General features: G+C 41.8%; 1 protein-coding gene across 2 annotated transcripts; it reads right to left on the minus strand.

The window, feature by feature from the left end:
• Positions 1-952: 952 nt before the first annotated feature.
• Positions 953-26,137, minus strand: CFAP161 (cilia and flagella associated protein 161). 2 transcript variants are annotated; one of them, XM_089687620.1, is made up of 7 exons: positions 25,977-26,126; positions 25,439-25,528; positions 19,777-20,015; positions 16,652-16,733; positions 15,117-15,275; positions 9,580-9,653; positions 953-2,035 (listed from the first exon to the last, which is right to left on the minus strand). In XM_089687620.1, exons 1-7 carry the CDS (start codon positions 26,043-26,045, stop codon positions 1,855-1,857), a joined length of 894 nt encoding a protein of 297 aa, XP_089543746.1. In that variant the 5' UTR covers positions 26,046-26,126; the 3' UTR covers positions 953-1,854. The 2 variants fall into 2 exon arrangements, with proteins under 2 accessions (XP_089543746.1, XP_089543747.1); XM_089687621.1 differs by lacking the exon at positions 15,117-15,275 and having other exon boundaries at positions 25,977-26,137.

The raw sequence follows: 26,137 nt of genomic DNA on the forward strand, positions 1-26,137 counted from the left end.
TATTTTGTCATTTTTGTTTTTCTAATTAGTTTGTGATGTTGTTATTATTATTATACAGTATTTATAAAGTGCCAATAGTTCGCTCAGCGATGTTATAGCAATAAATTACACTAATTAGACCACAATTAGACCAGAGGAATTAGACCACAACCTGGGTTAACTTTATGCAACGTCTGCAACAGTGTGCAGGAAAGTGATTGATAGGAAAGGAATGTCAGTGTTTACTAATTTGGTTGGTGTATGGGACTCTCTCACCCAATCAATGGCTTCCAGCAGAACCTGGCAGTCTCTCTCTCAGCTGATGAGGGCCCCCAGCAGTTCTTCGATCCCCACTGCAGCGCTCAGTCCAGTCACAGCACCCTAAGTTGCTTGCCAACAGGATGTCTCTCTCTCTAGGCTTGCGATGCTGATTGTCAGCGATCCCTCCTGGCTCCTCTCCTCTCTCTCCTCTGTGGCCTGGTCCAGTACTCTGGCGTCCCACACAACTCTCTCTCCAGTTCTGCTTTCCCTTCCTGTTTCCCAGGCTGTTACATTTATATCTTTCCGCCCGTACACAAGCTCTCCTGGGAAAAATGTAGTCCTCCAATTAGCAGCCTTCTAAGAAAGCCCTGCATTCAGACTATAAGGTCCATTAAGTTTTTACCAAAGTGTGTGTCACTGGCACCTTGTGTCTCTTTTAACATCCTGCAGTCTGGACCATAGCAGGGTGTTTCATTAGTGTATCTTTATTCAAATATGGACAGCATGAATTCTAGCCACATCTGTGTTGTAGTTTGAAAACCAACTTCCCCCATACACTACAAAATTCAAACACATGGCTGCCTTGCTTCTGTTTTAAATGTCCCTTTGTGCATTGAGATACCTCCTTAGACCCAGTCAATCCAGATAGAATGACCACCTGCTGACTTGCCACCATCCACAAACAAATTATTTCTTCAATGAGACACAGAAGTTGAATTCAACACAATTGTTTACTTCACATTATTACAGTAAAGAGGATGTTTTTTACAGACCATTAAAGTGTAAGACAACAATGATTCTCCCAGGGGTGGACTGACAACTCATGGGGCCCCCGGGCAATAGGGGATCATGGGGCCCCTGTGTCCTTGCCCAAACTCAAAAAAGCCTATGAAAAAGGTACCAGGGGCATCTCATGGGGCCCCCTATTGACCCCGGGCCCCCGGGCAGTGCCCGAGTTTCCAAATGGTCAGTCCGCCCCTGGACTCTCCTAAACCCTGTCTCTGCAAAGAACTAATACTGACCGAGGGAACATGGAAGATACAAGGAGGGTCAAGCTTACATAGAACTAACTCGCTCTAAGAGAAGACAGAGGGAGATACCAATCAAAAAGTAAACACATTGTAGTGGCCCACTACTATGCATGATGTCAGCGTACTACAAAACAATAGAAACCCAATGCATTTCAAGACAACACAGAAAAAATACATATACTGTATATAGCTGGAACAGAATTTTCTTGATCTGACATACACGCGTATAACCTAATCTGTTCAACATCAGTCTATTTAATAATTCATATTTAACTTTTTGAAAAAAGTATTAAACTATACAATATTAAACCATTACTTAAGGAAATACAGTATATATATATAAAAAGCAATTAGAAGAGAATATGCGTGCACATATATGTTAAAACAACGGTCATGCTGGAGTTTCTATAAACACCATTTGCTATGGTCAGATTTGTCAGTCTGGATGTCTGTGCCAGTACATGTCAAGATGTCAAGCAGAACTTCGAAGCAAATGATGAAGTGACCAGTTGTTTAAAAAAAATGTTTAACTTTATTTCTTGGAGCTTATTATGACAGATAAGTGTACAATTTCTGCAAGGATTTAATGAACACATTTGTTTTTATTCATTTCTTCACTGGGTGGCTTAGGTCTATCAAACATGGTATTTATGTCATCGCTTGGGTTCCCCGTAACTATGATCCAATGATTTTCATTTTCTTCAGCCTTGTGACCATTTAAGTATGTGTGGGCAGTGACTTCACATTCCTTGCCAAATAAAGTCCTGAAATATTGAGAAGATAAAGAATAAACTCGATCCATTTTCTAATTGTGACCATTAGCAAGTTATCTTAACCATTCAAATAACATCACAATGGTTGTACTGAATGACTGAAATATATCTCAGATTGCTGAAACCTTCATAAAGTACGCGCCCTATGTTATCCATATGGGTTGAGATCTGTGGCAGACTGGGCTAATTTGTGGCTAATTGTGTTCACTTCAAGAGAGGTCCCTGAAACTTCCCCATCCCCCCAAAAAGAGTTTAGTCCATAGACAGGAATCTCTTTTGAACCAGTGGTACCCCAAAAGTAATGTGACAATTAAGTTACCTGGCCATTGGGGCACATTAGTTGTTACCCTAGCCCAGCCTTTCTCAACCAAGGTGCCCAGGCACCCCGGGGTGCCTTGAGGATTCTTCAGGGGTGCCTTGGCAAAATGTGCAGAGATTGCCCAAAACATGTACAGTTGCAAGAAAAAGTATGTGAACCCCTTGGGATTACGTGGAGTTTTGCATGAATTGGGCATAAAATGTGCTCTGAACGTCATCTAAGTCACAACAATAGAAGAACACAGTCTGCTGAAAATAATACTACACAAACATTAGATGTTGCCATGGTTTAATTGCACATAACATGTAAACATTCACAGTGCAGGGAGGAAAAAGTATGTGAGGCCCTAGCTTAATGCCTTCTCCCAGAGCTAATTGGAGCCAGGAGTGAGCCAACCTTGACTCCAATCAGTGTGATGATATTGGATGTGTTTCTGACAGCTGTCCTGCCCTTAAAAAACACACACCTGTTTTGGGTTTACTGGTATCAAGAAGTACTGTCTGATGTGAACCATGCCTTGCAGAAAAGAGCTCTCTGAAGACCTACGATCAAGAATTGTTGACTTGCATGAAGCTGGAAAGGGTTACAAAAGTATCTCCAAAAGCCTTGATGTTCATGTGTCCACAGTAAGACAGACTGTCTACAAATGGAGAAAGTTTAGCACTGTTGCTACTCTCCCTAGGCGTGGTCGTCCTGTAAAAATGACTGCAAGAGCACAGCGCAGAATGCTGCATGAGGTAAAGAAGAATCCCAGAGTGTCAGCTAAAGACCTACAGAAATCTATGGCACATGCTAACATTTTTATTGACACATCTACAATAAGGAAAACATTAAACAAGAATGGAGTACATGGGAGGACACCACAGAGGAAGCCATTGCTGTCCAAAAAGAATATTGCAGCACGTTTGAAGTTTGCAAAAGAGCACCTGGATGTTCCACAGCACTACTGGCAAAATATACTGTGGACAGATGAAACCAAGATTGAGTTGTTTGGGAAGAACACACAACACTATGTGTGGAGAAAAAAAGGCACAGCACACCAACATCAAAACCTCATCCCCACTGTAAAACATGGCGGAGGGAGCATCATGGTTTGGCGCTGCTTTGCTGCCTCAGGGCCTGGACGGATTGTTGTCATTGATGGGAAAATGAATTCCAGAGTTTATCAAGACATTTTGCAGGAAAACGTAAGACCATCTGTCCGCCAACTGAAGCTCCACAGAGGATGGGTGATGCAACAGGACAATGACCCAAAGCATACAAGTAATTCAACAAAACAATGGCTGCAACAGCAGAGAATACGCTTTCTGGAGTGGCCCAGTCAGAGTCCTGACCTCAACCTGATTGAAATGCTGTGGCATGACCTTAAGAGAGCGATTCACACCAGACATCCCAAGAATATTGCTACACTAAAACAGTTTTGTGAAGAGGAGTGGTCCAAAATTACTCCAGATCGTTGTGCAGGTCTGATCTGCAACTACAGGAAACGTTTGGTTGAGGTTATTGCTGCCAAAGTAGGGTCAACCAGTTATTAAGTCCAAAGGTTCACATACTTTTTCCTCCCTGCACTGTGAATGTTTAGATGTTATGTGCAATTAAACCATGGCAACGTCTAATGTTTGTGTAGTATTATGTTCAGCAGACTGTGTTCTTCTAATGTTGTGACTTAGATGACGTTCAGAGCACATTTTATGCCCAATTCATGCAAAACTCCACGTAATCCCAAGGGGTTCACATACTTTTTCTTGCAACTGTATGCAAGCCAGTGGGTGGAACAAGCCTGTCTTTTAGTCACACAAAGTCACAGGTTTTCATTGTGCACCATTACGACCTTCTAGCCATCAGCGACCTGACAACCAATGACACCATCAGTTGAGAAGGAGGATGTCAGTTGCCTGCACAGCATCCTAGTGTGACCCTCCCCCGCCCCTCTCCATCAGTGCGGGGGTCACATTAGCTCAGTGATGGAGAAAAACTGAGGGAGAAGAGAAAAACTGGAATACTAGTGTTAATACCAGTGATATATCACCTCAAATGTTGGGTGTCCTACGCATGTGGATGTTGCTGCGTATTTGAATATTTTTTTACATTTTAGAATAGGGTGTCCTTTTAAAATTATGGACAGTCTAGAGGCCACCATTTTAGAATGGAGTGCCTTGGGACTGTGCATAATTTTAAAGGGTGCCTTGACTGAAAAAAGGTTGAGAAACACTGTCCTAGCCAAGGTGAACAGATCACAGGGTCCTTTATGCAAGCACAGGCTTTTAAAGAGAACATATCATAAAAGACATACGGTGAACTCTATTGTTATTCCCCTTCTGAGATGTTATATTTCCACTTGTTACAATCACCACTAGCTTCAAAATTTATCCTAGAAAACAAATGCAGATCTGGAGTGTCAGAAAAACGTTGTCAGTGTTTATCTGCATACTTGTTCTACCATCATGGCAAGATGATCAACTTTTACTGGTGGATCCATGTTTAGTATTTGTCATATGTGATTTTAAATGAATAATAAAAATATTGTGTTAACATCTGTCAGGAATTGCCAAACTGTTTAATTATGCGTTGGAAGTTCTAAGAGAACATGACGGTTGAGCCTGAAACCCAATTTTTAGTCAATATTTTCAAGGTGAGTTTACATAATCAGAGGTCAGAAATGGTAGCCTCTGTTTTTCTCCCATGACAGGTTTCTTTTATCTTACTTTTAAATTCACCCCATCACCACCACTCACCACTTTATTCAAAAAAGGTTTAAATTTATTCCAAAAGGGTTTTTGTCATATCACACCAGGTTAGGTCTTCTTCAAAAGGCTCCTTCTGATGTTCAGATATTGGAAACAAAACACACCACATCTTTAATCTGGAGCTTCCTGAACTAAAATGTCCAAATCTCAATAAAACTTGCACTAGCAGCCTTTGGGCCTGTGTCAGTGGGCTTTGGTCTTGTTTTCATGGCATCAGTTTGAGATGCTTCTGAGATCATTCACAATTCACAAACAAACATTGACACAGGCCCTAAATGATCTTATTAGCTCACAACATGGAAAGTGAGGAGAAAAAAATGTCCCAGAATCCTATTCTTTACTTATTTAATGGATCTCCACAAGATTCACTCGGATTGTAACTAGACGGCATTAAGTAAATACTACAAATTACCATGAACCACTCGAAGGCCTAGTTCTCATCTGTGCGGGTTGTTGCGGGTGTAGAAATTGCAGCCATTCCTGCACCACTGCTGTTCTGAATGGCACCCCCACGCATCTAGAAACGAAGCATTTTTGGTGTGGGAACTGCAGGGAAATCACAATGCAAAAGCACCATATGATTTCCCAGCCGCTGCGTTTTGAGAATGATGCAAAGACCTTTTTCCTGCGGGAAACACAAGCACAGCAGCCCATTCAGATGAATGGGCTACCGTTCCCGTGCAAACGCGGGTCGCAAACTCGCATAGATTTGATCCAGGTCGAAGGACCCGTGTTGTCAGGCTTGTGTCAATGGTATCAGTTTGATATCAGTTTAAAGTGGAATTAAAGTTAAAATTTTAAAAATGGCCAACAGGAAGGATTTTTATGACAGAACTGACCCTGTTGATTTTTATTTTGTTTTATGTAACTGCCGTTTCTTGCCTGTCAGCCTTTGTGTACACTGAGCCAGACAAGTAGCACAGCCTACATCCACAGGATGGCTCTTTGCAGAGATGATATGACTCCCATGTGCATATGTGGGAATGACGTCCTCCCAAACCAGCCAATCAAGCGGCCGATAGGTTTGAACTCAAAAGAAAGACCGGGAGCAGATGGAAGTGCCTGAGATCTTTCAGAATGTATTGACTGGTGCATTTGACCTGCAGTTTACCTCCTTCTGACCTACATTTGACCTGCTTCAAGCAGGTTTTGTATAGCCCTGAATGCAGAACCCATTTAAAGTGAACACAAGCTGTCGACATAGGCCCTAAAGAGACTTTTTTTCCAAAAGCATTCAATATTAATGAACAGTCTGACAGAACAAGGCAAAGTGTTTTGGAGTTACAGTGGTTCTAAAGGCATTCTATGCAGTAAGGTAAAAAACCTTCTGCATGCAGCTACCCCCTAGCCCCCCTAAATATTTACCTGTGCCTGATCTCGATCCAGCGATATGCACAAAAATTAGTGGCTCGCTCTCTCCTCACTGGACAAGGAGGCAGCAGCACGAGCCATTGGCTTCTGCTGTTGTCATCAACAGCCAGACAGGGTAGAGCAGAGGGCGGGGTCAAGCCATTGACACACAGAGCCGACTAGGAAGTGAGCATGCATGAGTGCTCCAATAGCAAGCGGCTTTCTATGGGGGCACTCGGCAGGGGGGAGGAGCTAGCATCGCTAACATGGGGGCCCCAGAAGGGGAGGATGGGGGCTGCTCTGCGTAAAACCATTGCACAGAGCAGGTAAGTATAACATGTTTGTTATTTTTAAATTTTTATTTAAAAATTTTGTTTTAAGAATCACAAGAATGAATCAAGTGATCGACAGGAACAGTTCATTAATATAAAATATGAAGACCTTGTATATTATGATGCAAAGTTTGTATTTACATACTGAAGCAGAATGGAGCATTCACAAAGATCAACTAAGAGTACAGGTACTGTACTGTTAAAGTGACTGGGAAGATAAATCATTTTACATGAATGAATTGGTTCCAAAGTTGATGGGCAACATGCTAGCCAGTGATTATTTATAATAGCCCAGACTGAAAATGGCTAGTGCCTGAATTACTATTTTAGGAGCATCAATAGTAATGTAAGGGTGGATGTAGGAGGGGAGTTTTTTTTTTCTCTTAAATTAAAGTACAGAAACTTTGAAAAATATTTGATGTTGAGGAAAAGAGCAGTTCATCTAGACACCGAGTTTGTTTATGGGCCAATGTTGACAACACTATTAGCTGAAAGAAATAATTCAAATATATTGCTGTTACAAGTCTATTTAAAAAAAAATGAAAAAATTGCATAGCTATTCATCTTCATCAAAACTGTCACGTACATTTGTTCTGTGTGTACGGGGCAAAGTCAAATGTTCTAAGGCTATTTCCCCTACAGGCTGAATGTTTCTCATTCATGAAAAATGAGTTGTTTAGGAAAATACTACAATTTGGCTACTAGATGGTGCAGGAGATCATAGGAAATTAAAAGTTTATTTCCTATGGTCATCAGTGCTGTCTAGATAATGTGGTAGGTCCATGTGGCACTCATTTTTCATGAATTAATTATTTATAGGTAAAGTTTATCCAGGGAATATCCGATTGCCTCTCGGGGGATCAGGAAGGAATATTTTTACCCTGTTGTAGGAGCAAATTGGATCTTGCTTTATTGGGTTTTTTTCCTTCCTCTGGATCAACTGTGGGTGTAGGATTGTAACTTTTTTTCTTTTTTTTATGGTTGAACTAGATGGACTTTTGTCTTTTTTCAGCAACACTAACTATGTAACTATGAGAAACATCGACCTGCAGAGAAAATAGCTTAAGAACATCTATTTTTCCCCTATTCGCACCTAACAACTGTACATACCAGACGAATAGCTATGTACATTTTGTTTATAAATAGACCTGTTAGTGAATGAATGAGTAACTAATACTTCAGTTTGTACTAAATATGTTTAAGAACAACAAGGTTTCTCCAATGAAAAAAGTAATAATCATTTTATATCATCATATCTTAGCCTTAGGCTCGGTTAACTGTGCTGCGACTTCACAGTCATGTGCCTTGCTAGTGACTTTTATGATTTAACATTGCAGTCTATAGCACTCAAGTCACACTAAAGTCACAAAAGTAGTGCAGGAACCTTTTTTTAGTTGCTGCGATTTGAATCGGAATGATTAAGATGGGACCCATTGAAATGCATGTGTTTTGACTTGTCATGCAACTTTATGGGTTGCAGGTCACACGATAAATCGCAGCAGTGTGAACCAGGGCTTAAACTGGCAATAGATGCATTGAAGTTTGTCCAGATTAGAAGAAAGTGGATGAATTTCAATCTATGTTTGGCCCCCCTTTTTGACAGAAATCAATCGTTAGAATGGGAATGTCGGAAAATGTTTGCAGTCAATGATCAGTGTATTCTGACAGTGGAGAGTCCCGCCGTCAGAATACAATGTCCTGGTGAGGGAGAATCATTCATCTACCTTATTTGTGTAGATGGAGGAATCTGTTCAATAATCCCGCTTTAATATACATTATTTTATCATTAAACTGTATAAAATTAATACATTGCCAGTATTTTAGCTGTTCATATGACTGACTACTATATGTATGTGAGCAACGTAAGTGAGGTCAAGTAAATAAATAGTATTTAGTTTTCTCTTGCCATTGAAAACCAGAAAGAGAATTGTATGCATTAAAAAGGGATAAAATGCACTACAGAAATAAGGCAGACCATACATTAGGCAATTTTCTTTCCTTCAACCACAGGTTAAAGGAAAGAAAATTGCTTAATTTCCCCCATCAACACAGTCAGTGTTGTTTGGGGAATCCCTCCCAGGGCTCTATTGTATTCTGACAGTGGAAAGTTTCCTCACCGTCACAATACAGTGATCACTGCTGGTGGCTATATTCGCCATCAGAATACAATGATCACTGCCGGTGGCTAAATTCACCATCAGAATACAATGATCACTGCTGGTGGCTATATTCGCCGTCAGAAAACAATGATCACTGCTGGTGGCTATATTCGCCGTCAGAATAGAATGATCACTGCCGGTGGCTATATTCACCATCAGAATACAATGATCACTGCTGGTGGCTATATTTGCCATCAGAATACAATGATCACTGCTGGTGGTTATATTCGCCGTCAGAATACAATGATCACTGCTGGTGGTTATATTCGCTGTCAGAATGCAATGATCACTGCTGGTGGTTATATTTGCTGTCAGAATACAATGATCACTGCTGGTGGTTATATTCGCCACCAGAATACAATGATCACTGCTGGTGGCTATATTTGCCGGCAGTGAAAGAATGACAAAAACCCGATAGGCCGGTTGTACTGAAGTTGATCGATAGATCGACTTCAGCACAGCCAGCCTGCTTATAGATGGATCGATATTTGGCCAATTCCTGCTGACCCAGCTGAATTTCGATTCATCTGTGCCCGGCCTACGTCAGCATTTGTAATCAAAGATTCACATTTAATCTGCAGGCATACATCTGAGACATCAGGACATAAAGAGAAATGACTGTACTTACCATAGGATGTATTTCCTGAGAACAGCGAGACATCTGTTTGTTTTGCTGTGGACAATGAGGAGTTTTGCATTTGCCTGTATATACAAGTTGTTGTTACTTTTTTTTGTAGTATTGGATTTAAAAGCAATAAAACAGAATTAATATAAGTATAAGGTTTATCTATCATATTTACAAACAACAGATTTAGGCTGATGGCACACATGGGCGATTTTCTCGCAGTGATCACCCGATTACCCTAGACATCTATGTTCACTGAGAATGCAGCAGGTCAAGAGCCAGCTCAGAATAAATACAGAGACATCTGCCAATAAGGAAGGAAATCTGCAATTTTTAATACATTTTTAATTACTTTAATTTCTAAATTCTTAAGAGATTTTCATTTGTGTATAGATGCTTCATTGTTATGTTTTATGCACATTCACTAATTAATAAAATATATTTTTACATGGTTTATACTAAAATATTAAAGTCAAAGAGGAGGTCCAGGCTCCCCCCAAAAAATTAAAAATCATCAGTTACAAATACTGTAGCTGCTGACTTTGAATATAAGGACGCTTACCTGTCCAGGGGTCCAGCGCCATCATCACCCGGGCTAGTTCTTCACTAGTATCCGGGTTCCTGATGCCGGAATTGCATCGAAGGGAAACTGGAAGTGAAGCTATGCGGCATCACAGCTGGCTTCCTACTGTGCATGCGCAAGTCAAACTGTGCCTTGAGTTTAATCCCGCAATCTTCTGGGACCTGTGAAGTGTCCCAGAAGACTGGAGGGGAAGAAGGGGAGCCAAACTGTCAAAACTAGGTATCCTATCCCCCCTCCCTCCAGGAAAGTTTCAAATTTGGCAGTGGAGGGGGGGAAGAGGCAGGCAAAGTGGAGCATCCCCTTTTTGGGTGGAGCAGTGCTTTAATTGTACCATTCTCCAAACATGAACCTTCATCTTCTGCTCCATGAACTGTCCTAAATGCCTTCCTTCAATTCAACATCTTAAGCCGGCCATAGATAGATTGAAATTCAGCCACTTCAGCAGGAACCCGAAAAAAACTTCTATGGGCAGGCTGGTTGTACTAAATTCAGTCTATCGATCATTTTCAGTACAACCAACATGTCTGGGGTTTTTTGTGCGATCAGTGCCATCAGCTATAGCCACCAGCAATGCTCATTGTATTCGGTCGGTGGGGAAGGCTGGAGAGATTACCCCATTGATACTGATTATATTTATGGGGGAATCAAGCAATTGTCTTTCCTTTAACCCATGGTTGAAGGAAAGAAAATTGTTTAGAAAATTGCATAATCTATGGCTAGCCTAAGTCCTTATCTCCATTTTTAACTACTTCCTCTGACCACTGATGCATGCAGAGGGCAGTGACACATATTTGTCACAAGAAACCAGGGTGACTTTGACATGCTGTCTGATTGACAGCCCGGCTTTACATTCTCTAAGCTATGGAAGAAACAAGATGAGGCATCCAACAGTGGAACAAGGAGGTCTTGGGGCACAGACTGAACTAGATTTTTTTATCATCAATGCACAAATGAGCTGTTTGAAATATGAATTGTTTATATATGGTGCAAGTTGCAGTAAACATTGGCAAGAGAAAAAATTAAGACTGCCATAGATGGCTCAAATTTTGGATGATTCTTGCTGAATTGGCTGAACTTCAAACCACGGGTTGCCCTGTGGGCACCACGTGGCTTGACAAGGGTAGATTTTTCAATTGTCCTTTCTCAAAGGTGCCGGTGGAAAATTGTCAGCTGAACAGTGACTGGATCCAATTGGGAATTCTGATAGCCACAGGTATCAGCTATCAGAATACAATGTAATGTGGGCTGAGAAAGAGTAATCTATACATGTATGGCTAGCTTTACTTTTATGCCCCATTCACACCTGATAGACACTGAAGCATCACGTTTTTTTCCACTTTGAGGTGCCGTTAAGTTATAATGGCTCTGCAAATGTATTGTGCGTTGTAGCCTGTTTTTAGCCTGTTTTCAGAAGCTCTTTTCTGACCCGATTCTGCTGTGCTTAGGTGTGAATGGGGCCTAATTCATAGCTGAATTTAGTTTAAGGAAGTATCGCTTTCACATGTCATAGCTAATACATATTAGCATCAGGGCTAACACATAAAGATTTTGAAATAAAAATGTTTTACTTATCTTAACTTCCAATAGGCTTCCAACAATCATTTCTACAGTATAAGACTGAATTGACACAAATGAAGTTCCACTACAACTAAAACAAGCTATAAAAATATTATCCAAAACCACTAACAAATCACAATAGCTTACAGAAAGGTAAATTATTATGATGTCCCATTGGTAGTAAATTGTTACATCATAATAGACACTATAGCAAGGGTAAACTTATCATTTAAAGCCTAAGCACAGCCAAAATTAAAAAAAACCCTGAAAAATCAGCACAAGGTACATACATTACAGTCAGTAGGATGTGTCCCTTGTGCTGATGTCTCTTCTTTTAGGTGAAGTCCTCCTCTGTTCATGCCCACCCCCACCCTCGCCACCCTAATATTCTGGTGTTCATAGAACTAAGGGGCTATCATGGTCCCTCATCAAGTGAGCCCAACTATGCTCGCCCTTTCCACCCAGCCTCACCATTCACAGAAGCTGTACTACAGCTCCTATGAATTAAACATGAACTACAGTATGAATGGAGAATGACTGTACGATTGAAAGGTCTCCCCTCTCCATTCATAGATTGCATTTCATTCATAGAAGCTGTAGTACGGTTTCTATGAAAGAAGGCACTGGGCTGAGAGTGCGGGCATAGTTTGCGAAAAATTGCGGCAGTGAGGTGGGGGGGCATGCACGAAGGAGAATATCACCGAAAAAAGAGGCATCAGCACAAGGGGGGACACATCCTACTTAGTGTAAGTTATGTCCCTTTTGATGTTTTTTTTTTTGCTGCACTTAGGCTTTAACCAATAGAAGGGTAGCAAAGATTGGGATTTTTAAGTCACCAAAAATATATTTTCAGACAACATAAAAGTACTAAATATATTATTGTTCATTTTAGAACACCATGCATATAAAAACATGGCAACAAAAAGGATCCTTGGACAAAAATTAAAGCCACAGTGTAACACATAAACAATGCATGTAGAAACCCCTACGCGTTTCAATTCTTCACACAAATCTTCATCAGGGAAATGTATCACAGTGGTTAAATAGGACCAAGAAGGGCAAAATCATCAAATTTCCCAGAAGGGGAGAACCCCCCTAAAGAGGCCCAGAACACAAAGGTCTCCATGGAGTATCCCAGGAATCCAGAGACACTGCTAGGTTTAGAAGTCTACTCAGGGTAGATAAACAGATATTTGAGAATGTGTTCAGCCACATAAAGAAAAGGGGAGAAGACTGGGTGGTGACTACCAAAATGCAGATATACAAAAAGAGGAGTTTTCTCACCAAGATAAATAGGACATGGGGGCCTGCTCAGGTATGCAACCATCCAGTACATTTTGTACTTTTATTTTTGTCTGACAATATATTTTTTGGTGCTTTAAAAATCCCGATCTTTGCTACCATTTTATTCATTCATTAATGGGATGTGGCACTTGTCATAACCAGATAGGGCTACCTAGAGTTATAGGCTTTAACCTAAAGAATGTAGAGAAGATAGACAGCGGCGCCACTCTAAGTGTAGAAGGTTTCATAACCGGCAAATTTAATGGTAAAATGCACTCACAATGGTAGGTAGCAAGTAGACATGTCATAAGAATGGAGGTCCAGTGGAGCATGAAGTCCTGGGCCGTGCTCTGATTGTATCCCCGCAGGTCCAGTGGCTCGAGGAGTAGCAGAGAGGCACAGATTAAGGATTAAGGAGTCAGTGGTCACCAGCTCTGTATCCCTGGAGAAGTCACGTGTTATCATGACACAAAATGTCAGACTATAGCGTGGTGATGCAATTACGCACGGATGGCAGCCATATTTGAACTCCCTATGCAAGCACCCTGACTGTGGGTTATACAGTGCATGCCTGGTGGGTCTATGACCCAATTGTAATGTGTGAGAAGGTCTTTGGCATTTGTGTATGGTATAATAAACTTTACTCTATTACACTATGGTGGCTTTTTCTCTGATTCCCTGTTTATGAGCCATTGGGAGAGTGGAGGAGTTTTGTAAAGGTGCCTTACCATTGTAATGGTTGATTAACCGAGGGCTGTGTGAAGCTAATCCTGTGTCCATCCAGAGAGTGAGATTGATCCCACCTGGGACTAACTGGTGATTTGTTATGCCTTATGACTCCTTGAGGGTCAAAGATTGGAGGTAAGCATGCACACTAGATGGTGACAGATGGTTTGATGCACTTGAGCACGTATTTACTTTCATGGTCGAAGATTGATTCATAACAGTTATACGTTTGGGACTTTGTGCTATATGATTTATGAATATTGTTCATTTATAATCACATGTATTTATATTTGGTTAATATTTGTTTCACTTAAATCACCTATCACTTATATTTAGTCACATTCTTGATGGCATGTTTTTGGGATACACATTAGGTGCACAACTGTACACCTATATCAATTCATATAATTTATGTATTCACCCATTTAATGTTGAGTCCTTTATTAATTTTTTATGTCAATTATCACATGGTATTAGCGCTATACCACCTTATCTACTTATGTTTCATCCGTTCTAGTCTAGTTAGGTGTCAGCAGCTTCTTCGTTTCAGAATCTTTGGAAGCGCATGAGTCCACCCCCCTTCATTTAGCCCTGTATTGCTCTGTATCTGGCACCCTTAGTGTTACCAACGGCTCTCCCATTTGCAGTGTGGCTCAATTGGCATAATTGCCCTGCCCACTCGCATTGCCCTTATTAACCTCCACTAAGAGGGCCACCGGATCAGCCTGACAAAGGAGCGTGCATGCTCCAAACGCATGCCATCTTGGAAACCCGGTCCGAGCTGTGACGCCATCTCAGTGAGCCTCCCTGCGCCTCTTTGCTACTCCCTGAACCCTGGACACCACTGGAGTGGTGGGGATACACCCAGAACGCAACCCAGGACTTCATGATCCACCGGACCTCTATTCTTATGACATGCCTACTTGCTACCTGTGAGTGCATTTTACCATTACATTTGCCTGTTTTTAAACCTTCTACACTTAGAGTGGTGCCGCTGTCTCTCTTCTCTGCCTGCATATAGGAGTATCTACAAGCTCTCACAGTCGGTTGCCTCCTCTCACCAACCCACATATCCACAAGCCTTCCATCAAAAATGGAATTGGACAATATTTCCACATGGACCTTAACTCTTACCAACCATGGTCCACCCCCTACCCCCCACAGGGTAGCTGATCTAGCGCTCCCTATCCCCATTTATTTTAACCTAAAGAATGCCGTTCTTGAGCAAGATATGTTCCTTTTGCAGCACTGAGTAAAACCATATTATTATATTATTATAATATATTAATATACAGTATATTTGCTCTGTGTAATGTGAATTACCAAAATAAATCTCATGAAATCATTTAAATCCTTGAAGAACAACACTATACTAATAATATATACTTACTGGAACAGGGAATCCTTCATGTTCCATTCTCATTTGTGGATCCAAATAGACAAACTGCCAGCAGGTTTCATATGATGGCTGATCTGTTAAGCTAACTTCTTGCAAATGAGATTTCTTACTGCTTTTTAGAAATGTTTTTTGGTCACTTGTCAGATATAACTGGAAAATATATAGATAAATAAAAGGATAAATCACTTTAGTTTTGTTATGTGTGTAGCACCCTCCTAGACAGGTTGGTAGAAAGGCTAGGTAAATTTAGCTTTTTTGGCGTCTCTGTAATCAGTGGTGGAGTGTGATTGCTTTGGGCTATTCTAGGTTTCACTAGTTACAGGTTTGACTGCTTCCCCCTGCCTTCTGGAGGATTAAAGAATGTAGTGAGTTGGAAAAGGCAAATTGGCTGCATGAATATTTATGTTGTCTCACCCAAACCCTGGGGAGGATTCCTAGTAGGTGGCGGAGGAGTGCATAAATCATCTGGGGCCAGAGGCAGCCTTGCTCTTGTCCAGGAGAAGTTCCCAGTCTGAAGAGCTGCTGCCCTTCTGGGTAGTGCAGCTGAAGCTCATCGAGGTCCCAGCTAAGCTAGAGCTGGGGACCTCCTTTTCTGAGAGCTGATCAAGGAATTTCACTGAGGGTTAGGGGTTAAAATTACCCTGTCACTAAAAGTAAACTTTACATTCATTTGACCCTCGAAAAACAAAAACATTAAATATTCCCCTCTTCTGTTACCAACACTGTTGATCCCTACAGTAGTGAAGAGATACTGGTGCCTTAAGAACCTGCAGAATCCAACACTTCTGGGAGTGTCAACTCCTATCTCACTACAGGATACAGTAGTGACGAGGCTGGTGGATTAAACCAGCACAGAAGGAACCAAGAATCTTACACTACCAGAACTGATGAATTCAGGAGGATCTTCAGATACCATCACCTCTTCCCCACTCCAGAGTTTGGTGGCACAGGCAGAAGAGCAGCTAGTGTCCAGGAACAGTCATCTTTCTCTAACCATGGGTAATCATTGGCTGTACAATTACATAACAACAATGGATAGCCTCTGTCAGCTGTCATCCACCTCTACATCCAGTAGCAGGATTCTGCTAGTTTCTTGATGCTTTTGGAACATTTTTCCAATTTAAATGAGGCCTTAAACTTGTTAACTAGTAGGTTTGAGCCCTATTACTCTTGTAAAAGTGTAAACCAGCGGTTTGTTAAAATCCCTAAATTACCAGATTGTCACTCCAGGTTTAATTCCATCCTAAAGTTATTCTACCTTTATATTTTGGATCATGTAATGAATATTTTAGGAACACTTTTGATAGAAACTCCATCTATTTTGTTTAACATTACAAACTGCTCTGCACTTTCAATGTCATCTCCTCCTAGAACAATTCTATCTGCCTTAGTGACATAATCCTGTGAAAATAAAAATTAAAAGAGTTGTGTGGTGTATTGTGAAAGTGGAATTTATTTAGGCACTGCTAATTAAAAAGGAGTGTTTTATGGTCTCAGTGTATGAATTATGTTCTTGCTTCACTTACATGTCCCATGAAACCATCTGTTGTCCTTAAGGCAAAGTTCTGTCCATAATGTAGAGGCTTCCCATGTCCACTGCCATCCACACTGTTCCCCAATAACATGGAAAAACATTAAATAAAGTTACTTTAGAAAAGTCAGAGTTTAAGAGCTTTAGAGTAAATCTAAAGGGTCTGTGTGGCAGTTTAAACAGGTCTTAGGCTAGGTTCACACCTATGCAGTTTGCTTTTGATCAGTTTCTGCAGTGCTTTTTGCGGTACGTTTTTGCAAATGTATTTTTGATGTGTTTTGCAGGGTTTTGTTCTTCTTGTTGCTAGACAGATTAAAACGCAGCAAACTCATCAAAAGTGCATCAAAAACACAGCAAAAACGCACTACATGCTTTTCTGCAGCATCCCCATTGAAGTCTATAGAACCAAAAACGCAATGTTTTGCTTTTAAAAAAGTCCCTGACTCCCAGATTGCAAACAACGCACCTGGTGAAAACATGGAGATGTGAACATGTCCCATAGGAAATCATGTTAAATGGACTGCTGTGCGTTTCCACAAAACGCTGCAGAAAAATGCTTAGGTGTGAACCTAGACTAATAGTATATGTAAGCCCTCACCCTGTAAAACACTCCATTCAGTTTAAAATAGAAATGCAAAGCAAAACATTTGTGTATATACAGTACAGTGCAGGTATGAAGAAATGCTGTAAAGTAAAAAATGCTTTAAAAAATATATATTTTAATTGTTTATTTTTATCAATGTATCAAATGCAAAGTGAGTGAACAGAAGAAAAATCTAAATCCAATCAATATTTGGTGTGACCACTTCAAACCAGAATCAATTAAATTCATCAAGCTCTTTTGAAGAAGCACAAAGAAATGGGTAAAGATGAGAGCCGAAGATGCAGTGGTCGTCCATGAAAAGATACATCATGCTTACTGTCCTTCAACACCGGAAGACTTCCAGCAGTGCCATCAGCACAGAACTGGTGGAAATCAGTGAGACCCAGGTACACCCATCTACTGTTTGTAGATGTCTGGCCAGAAGTGGTCTTCGTGAAAGAATTGCGGCCAAAAAAGCCATACCTCCGACATAGAAGCTATGCACGGAAACATTGGAACTGGGGTTCACAAAAATGACAGCAGGTGCTCTGGACCGATGAGTCAAAATTTGAAATATTTGGCTGTAGCAGAAGGCAGTTTGATCGCTGAAGATCTGGAGAGCAGTACAATATTGAGTCTCTGCAGGCAACAGTGAAGCATGGTGGAGGTTCCTTGCAAGTTTGAGGCTGCATTTCTGCAAATTAAGCTGCAGATTTGGTCAGGATCAATGGTATCCTCAATGCTGAGAAATACAGGCAGATACTTATCCATCATGCCATACCATCAGGGAGGCAGATGATTGTCCCAAAATTTATTCTGCAACAGGACAACAACCCCAAACATACAGCCAATGTCATGAAGAAATACCTTCAATGTAAAGAAGAACAAGGAGTCCTGGAAGTGATGGTTTGGCCCCCATAGAGCCCTAATCTCACCTTCATGGAGTCTCTCTGGGATTACATGAAGAGACAGAAAGATTTGAGGCAGCCTACATCCAAAGAAGATCCTTGGTTAGTTCTCCAAGATGTTTGGAACAACCTACCTGCCGAGTTCCTTCAAAAACTGTGTGCAAGTGTACCTATTAAAATAAATGCTGTTTTGAAGGCAAAGGGTGGTCACACCAAATATTGATTATATTTAGATTTCTCTTCTGTTTATTTACATTAATTGTGTTAATTGATAAAAATTAAATATTAACACTTCTATTTCTAAAAGCATTCCTAATTTACAGAATTTTTTCATACCTGCCTATAACGTTTGCAGAGTACTGTGTATAAAAAAATTATAGACACCTTTTTCTTTTTTAATAAACAATCTCTGTTCCCAGCTGCATACGGGGAAAAGAGCAGTATACTGATCTTCCCAGTGATTAGTTGTATGGGGGGGTCAGCATAAATCTGTCTATTGGATTACAGGCAGGATGTGCACCCAGCTCAGCTAGAAAACTGACCATGTTGGGATGGATGAGCTTTTATGCCTAGCATCAGTTTAAAATAGGACAGGAAAGGGGTGACAGGATCACCAGGTATTCCATACAAGGGTAGCATTACTACGAGAACAGGATACTTTTTTAACATAAGTACAAGGTACAGCAGACACATATCAGGAATATGAAATGTTGGGGTAACAAAAACACTTTAGATTAGAGGAACTGAATTTATTCTCTCTTGAGAAGAGAAGATTAAGTGGGGATATGATCAACATGTATAATACATCAGTGGTTCATATAGTGAACTCGGTGTAGAGTTATTCACCCTGAGGTCATCACAGAGGACAAGGGGGCACTCTTTACGTCTGGAGGAAAATAAATTTAATCTCCAAACACGGAAAGGTTTCTTCACAGTAAGAGCTGTGAAAATGTGGAATAGACTCCCCCAAGAGTTGGTTCTGGCCAGCTCAGTGGAGTGCTTTAAAAAAGTCCTGGATTCTTTCTTAGATACACAGAATATAACTGGATAGTAACATTTATAGGTAAAGTTGATCCAGGGAATATCCGATTGCCTCTTCGGGGATCAGGAAGGAATTCCCTGCAGGAGTAAATTGGATCATGCTTTGCTGGGTTTTTTTTTTTGCCTTCCTCTGGAGCAATTGTGGGTATAGGATTATAACTTTTTTTTTTTAATGGTTGAACTGGATGGACGTTTGTCTTTTTTCAGCCAGACTAACTATGTAACCTTATGGCCCTATTCATGTATAGTATAGTTGTCTTTTCTGAACTTCATCAGCAGTTACACTATAGTGCATATATATAAAATGCTCATTGGGTCAAAAACACGGCGTTTAATTGAATAATATCCTATACATGCAGATTTGGTACACTGTACCAAAGTTGCATGGGTGCCATATTATTCAGTTAAACACTGTGTTTTTGACCCAATGCATGTTACATATACTGTATGCACTGTAGTGTACTGTATGTGCGCCTCGAAGTTACATGTTTAGGACCTGTCTGTAGGAGAACTAAAAATAATGAATACATATGTTTCTATCATTTTTTTAGAGTTTATGTGAAACTGTGATGTGATGATATCATGTACCTTGTTATAATGAAAGCATTCCTGGCACATGGCTTGACATTGCTGCTGCCACTGACGCCACACGGTGCTGTTAGGTGGCTCTTTAAATGTAAAGCACTATCATCTGGGTTAGCTGAGACGGTGTAGTTCCCACATACCGGGGATGGGTTACTTAATGACTGCTCGCTGTTCTCTGGATTCAGCAGCATAACTGCATCACCAAAGTGGAGAAAGCCGTCCTTGGAGATGGAAAGCTCCGCCTAATATAAAGAAAGGAAAAAGAAATCAGTTCACAGCACTAGCCATCAAAAATTCCAGCGTACCTCATTCAAGTGATAATAATTTTTCTAGACAAAGTTAATTACAGGTGGTCATGATACCACTCCTTCACCTTTCACACGCTTTTCCAACAAAACAACCCCCCTCATCCCCCGTGTATTCCAACATCCGCAGGTCATTACATACCACTGCTTTTTAAAAAGGTGCTCCTTTTCCAATCTATTGCAGTAGGCTGTGGGCAGCCTGTCAACAAACACTCTTATGGCTCATACACACAATGAGAATAATGTGCTACACAGAGTGCAGAGTTCATGCGTGTGCTACATACAGAGTGCAGAGTTCATGGGTGTGCTACATAGAGTGCAGAATTCAGGGGTGTGCTACATACAGAGTGCAGAATTCAGGGGTGTGCTACACAGAGTGCAGAATTCAGGGGTGTGCTACATACAGAGTGCAGAATTCAGGGGTGTGCTACACAGAGTGCAGAATTCAGGGGTGTGCTACACAGAGTGCAGAATTCAGGGGTGTGCTACACAGAGTGCAGAATTCAGGGGTGTGCTACACAGAGTGCAGAATTCAGGGGTGTGCTACACAGAGTGCAGAGTTCATGGGTGTGCTACACAGAGTGCAGAATTCAGGGGTGTGCTACACAGAGTGAAGAATTCAGGGCGTGTGCTACATACAGAGTGCAGAATTCAGGGGTGTGCTACACAGAGTGCAGAATTCAGGGGTGTGCTACACAGAGTGCAGAATTCAGGGCGTGTGCTACACAGAGTGCAGAATTCAGGGGTGTGCTACATACAGAGTGCAGAATTCAGGGGTCTGCTATACAGAGTGCAGAATTCAGGGGTGTGCTACACAGAGTGCAGAGTTCATGCGTGTGATACATACAGAGTGCAGAATTCAGGGGTGTGCTACACAGAGTGCAGAATTCACGAGTGTGCTACATACAGAGTGCAGAATTCAGGGATGTGCTACATACAGAGTGCAGAATTCAGGGATGTGCTACACAGAGTGAAGAATTCAGGGATGTGCTACACAGAGTGCAGAATTCAGGAGTGTGCTACATACAGAGTGCAGAATTCAGGGGTGTGCTACACAGAGTGCAGAGTTCATGGGTGTGCTACATACAGAGTGCAGAATTCAGGGGTGTGCTACACAGAGTGCAGAATTCAGGAGTGTGCTACATACAGAGTGCAGAATTTAGGGGTGTGCTACACAGAGTGCAGAATTCAGGGGTGTGCTAGATAGAGTGCAGAGTTCATGGGTGTGCTACATACAGAGTGCAGAATTCAGGGGTGTGCTACACGGAATGCAGAATTTAGGGGTGTGCTACACAGAGTGCAGAGTTCATGGGTGTGCCACACACAGAATATAGAGTTCAGGGGTGCTCTCATCTTCTCCCCCACTCCTTTAGGGCTGGCTCAAACCAAATGTAGTCCAGTGTGTTGTTTTTTTTTTTTGCATCAAAAGCTCATGGATAGTAGTTTATTAGGTTTTTAATGGCATAGTTCACACCAGTGCAGTCAGTTCCAGTGCATTCCAGTTCCAGAAAAAAGTAGAATATGCAGCATTTTTTCTGCACTGAACTCTACTGGAACGCTGTAAAACGCAACAAAAATGCACCTGAATGCATCTAAATGCAAGGAAAATGCACCAGAATGTACATGTCCTTATTTAGGTATAGAAAACAAGAGGGGGAGAAATGCACTGGAACGCATCAAAAATGCTCTGGAACGCATCAAAAATGTTCATGCAGAAATGCATGTGGAACGCATTCAGACTGCATTGCTAAGGTGTGAACGGGCCGTAAAAGCTCCACCATCTTCCACATATCTTACTTTTGTTGCCATATTAAGTTGAACCACCCAGTCGGCTATAGGACCTCCCCACACACTGCAAGCAGCTCCACCTCTTTCACTTGCAGGAAGATCATCCAATGGTGTCATCGGCATCCTGGCACCAGGGGAAAAAGAGATCACAGAGGGTGCAGCCTACCACATGACCCCTCCTGTCCATGACTGAACTGCACCCCAGGCATCAGCATCTGCCTTGTCCTCATCCTGCACTCAGTGGGATCTGCTTAGGAGATCTGATCTGTGGGAGACGTTGGGAGACAAACTATCTCTTGTAAACACAGAAGCTGGACTTCTGTGATTACAAGTGTTAGTGGTGAGGAGGCAGCCTTGGCATGTGTTAGTAAACCTGTACATATCATTGCACCTATTTAGTATATCCAGGTGATAAATGCTAATGCATATCTACTGATTTTTTTTTTATTATTATTTTTCAGATTTTTTTCTGTTTTCAAAGAAAAACTGGCCCATAATTGTATTTTTAAATATACAGTAGCTATATATTTCTAGCCGTTTCCATAACCCACTGGCAAAAAAACAAAATACATGATGCTACTCTTGACATTTGAGCAGAATATATTATATTCTTTATATTTTTTAGTATATCACTTGTTTTTTTTATTATTTTTATTTTTTTTCATTTAGTATATTTGTTTTTTGTACCCACAAAGCACCAGAAAACAATAGTACACATTTTTTTTTATCCTACCCAACCACACTTATACTAAGGCTAGGTTCACACTACTGCAATTGCTTTTAGGTCCACCTTTCGGTGCATTTACGTAGTGCAACTTGGATGAAGCTTCATGTCGCTTATACAGTATATTCTATGGGACTGAAATCATGCTGGAATCACATCAACATAGTACAGAAACCTTTTCCAAAAACACGTTGTGCTGAGTTGCATTGATGTGAATGGGCACTATTGAAAACAATGTGATTTCCATTGTCATGTGATTCTGGGTAACTCAAGTCGCATATGAAATCGCATTAGTTTGAACAGAGCTTAAATTAATAAAAACGTTTTTTTTAATGCTACCGAAACCAAACTGACCCTGACCTTTGATAGAAACAAGAAACAACCCACGGGCTTGTTTTTTTTTTTTTTTTCGTTTTATTAGGGAATTGAACTAAGATGGGGTAAAGGGGTTATGGAATGCCCGATTTGATTGCAGAATAACAATTTGAGGACAACATCCTTCTCTAGAAAATGCTACAACAATGGCAGATGAATGACTGTGGTCCAGTCAGAACACTGACAGTCTCTTTAGCAAAATACGGCAACTTGCAGGAGCTCTAAGCCCCAGGGGCGGACTGACCATTCAAGCACTCAGGCTCTGCCCGAGGGCCCAGGGTCAGTAGGGGGCCCCATGAAATGCCCCTGGTAACTTTTTTATAGGCTTTTTTTGAGTGTGGGCAAGGACACGGGCCCCATGATCCCCTATTGTCCGGGGGCCCCATGAGTTGTCAGTCCGCCCCTGCTAAGCCCCCTTGAAAAATTTTTTAGCAAAGCCCAGACTTCTAGGAGCTCTAAGTCCCCTGAGATACTCAGTCCACCTGGCTACAGTATCTGATCCCAGGACAAGGGATTGGGTAAGCTATGAATTGTCCCCTGAAGACTTGCCAGAACTTGCATCCAGCAGACTTCTCCCTTCTAGGCCCTGGGGGTGTAGAGGTACTCACACTGTTCGTGTCCTGTAGCTATGGATAGAACTGCCTTCAGGCCTTTGTAGCTGGGCTGGTTCTTCTCCAAGCTTTGCAGGCTGTCCTTCCTTGGTGGACTGCAGAGCAGTGAAGCTCCCTCTTTCAATTTTTCTCCCTCAGCTTCCAGCCTCCAACCTGGAAGCAAGACCCCCTTCTCCAGAGTTCACTCCCAGGCTACACAGCAGCACCTCTCAGCACTCTATCTTCCACCCGACTCCCCTTCTGGCAGGGCAGTGGATAAGGGGGTACCACTAGTCCTTCTGTATGGGGCCCAGGCCAGCAGGGGGGGCCCAGGCAGCTGAGTGAATCAGATGTGGGCAGGGAAGGTGGCTTCTTCTCCTCTCCCACCCTCTGGCTTTTAGCTGCCACAGAGAGAGCCATACAGGGGATCAGTTCCAGTAATTGCCCTCGTAGCACCCATCACCCTCACTGTGCATTATACATTTCCCCCTGCTACCCAAGTCCCCCAGTATGCCCCTACAGTGCTGTCGGCTTCCCTCTCCTTCCCACCAGCATCTACAAGCACATAATAGGATCCTTCATGATGGAGAGTGGGGGAAGGGTCCAGGAAATATGTCCCATTTATCAGCCTCTTCCTTTCTTGAATGAACACAATGAGTGATCAGTAACAATTACTCACTGCATTAATTCATAACTGAAGCATAGTAAACTGTGTTTTTTTTTGTTGGGGTCCCTGTCAGGTTGGCTGTATGGGTCCCTGTGGTTTCTAACAGCAGCCCTCCCTGCTGGCCAGGCTCTGGCATATTTATGCGTTGATAAGCCACACTGCCAGGACTCCTGCCTGGGATTGGCCAGACTCCCATAAATATACAAATTAGTCCTTCCTCACCTCCACCTACTGACTTCTAGGCAGCATAATGTTCTCCACGGCTTCTCCAGACCTTTTCACGTCTGTCACATGTGCTCAGGGTGAACCTGCTCTCATCTGTGAAAAGCACAGGGCACCAGTGGAGGACCTGCCAATTCTGGTGTTCAATGGCAAATGCCAATCGAGCTCTATGGTGCCGAGCAGTGAGCACAGGGCCCACTAGAAGACATCGGACCCTCAGAAAAGACAAAACATGGCTCTTCTGCGTTAAAAATCCTGCCTGTCCGACCATTTTCATTGTGGAGCTTAAAGTTCCACTTTAACCAAAAATCCCTGAAAAAGGATTGTGATGCAACCAGCCTAAAATGCAAATTGAATGAAATTCCAAGCTGTGTTCCAATTGTCATCAGACTACATATGTACAGAATTTATATACTTAATTGAATATACTTTTATTAGTATTTGCAACAAATGTGTGGTGAATAATGGATTTGTTTTATATGATGTCCTCCCCAATACATGCCTCACATGCTCCCCACAGGCAGCGCTGTGGCACAATCTGTCACCCGCTGTGTCCACCAGACACGATATAGAAGTGTATTTCCCTCTTACACCCTGGTCACATCGGGTGTGACTTGGCATGCGATTTGCATTCCATGCGACTTGCAAATCGTATGCCAAGTCACACCCTGTTGTCTGCAATTACATTGGTCAAATCGGTGCGGTTCTGACTTGGTCGGAGCCGCACCGACTTCTAAAGAAGTACATGTACTACTTTTAGTGCGATTTGCATAGACATCTGTGTCAGATGTCTTGCAAATCGCACCTGAAATCGACATCTCACCAGACTTGGAAATCGTGCAACTTCACTGTAAGTCGCACTATTTCAAAGTCGGGCTTGATGTGACCGGGGGGGGGGGTAAAGACACTGGTGTAACTGCTCTTTGTGACCTGGTGAATGTATAGGTGAATCTTCCTGTATGGGTGAATCTGTTATACACACATAACCACTTACCTTTTGCAAAACATTTTTCTTGAAATGACTGGACTTTTGCAAAAGCAATTCCCCTTTTTCTCTTTTTTCTAAAAAATCCTTCAAGAGATCCTATAATATAGAGAAGACAATATATAAATCAAGAGGAAAGATACAGTGAAATAAACATGAGGGGTTTCAGAACGCATTTTGCCACAGTTCAGAGGATGTAGCACCTCCGATCAATGTGTACCTTTTGACAAGCCTGGGTTCGCACAGGAGCAGTGGGGAAACAATCGCATTCCTGTTAAAATCGCATGCTAATCTTTGCGGTACAATTTGTATTGATGCAAATTGCACCGCAAAGTATTGGTTTCCAGGTTTCAGGAGCATTTTCGTGAGTACTCGTGAAAATGCTCGGTATCAGTGACAGCACCCCATGCAGCTTCCCTGTCACATTCTTTTTTTCACTTGGACAGGTGGGGTGTCGGGGGCAGCATATACAGGAACTGATCCTCTCCATTTCCCCCCCTGCAACCGCTGAAAGTGGTCATAAAATAGAATGACGGGTTTTGCTCACCTCATCCAGGGAAACATCCTCATTCCAGTTCCCGATCCGGACTGATGCGCTGAAGGTTCGGACACTCATCCTGGCTGTGATATTTCTGCTCGCTGCCCAGTCTCAGTGCATTCCTGTTGTTATAGCAACCATTTGTTTACATGTTACTATGGATATGGAGC

This window comes from Staurois parvus, unplaced genomic scaffold, assembly GCF_062004578.1.
Source record: "Staurois parvus isolate SC_StPar_1 unplaced genomic scaffold, SC_StPar_1.0 ptg000432l, whole genome shotgun sequence".
NCBI classification, from domain to species: Eukaryota; Metazoa; Chordata; class Amphibia; order Anura; family Ranidae; genus Staurois; species Staurois parvus.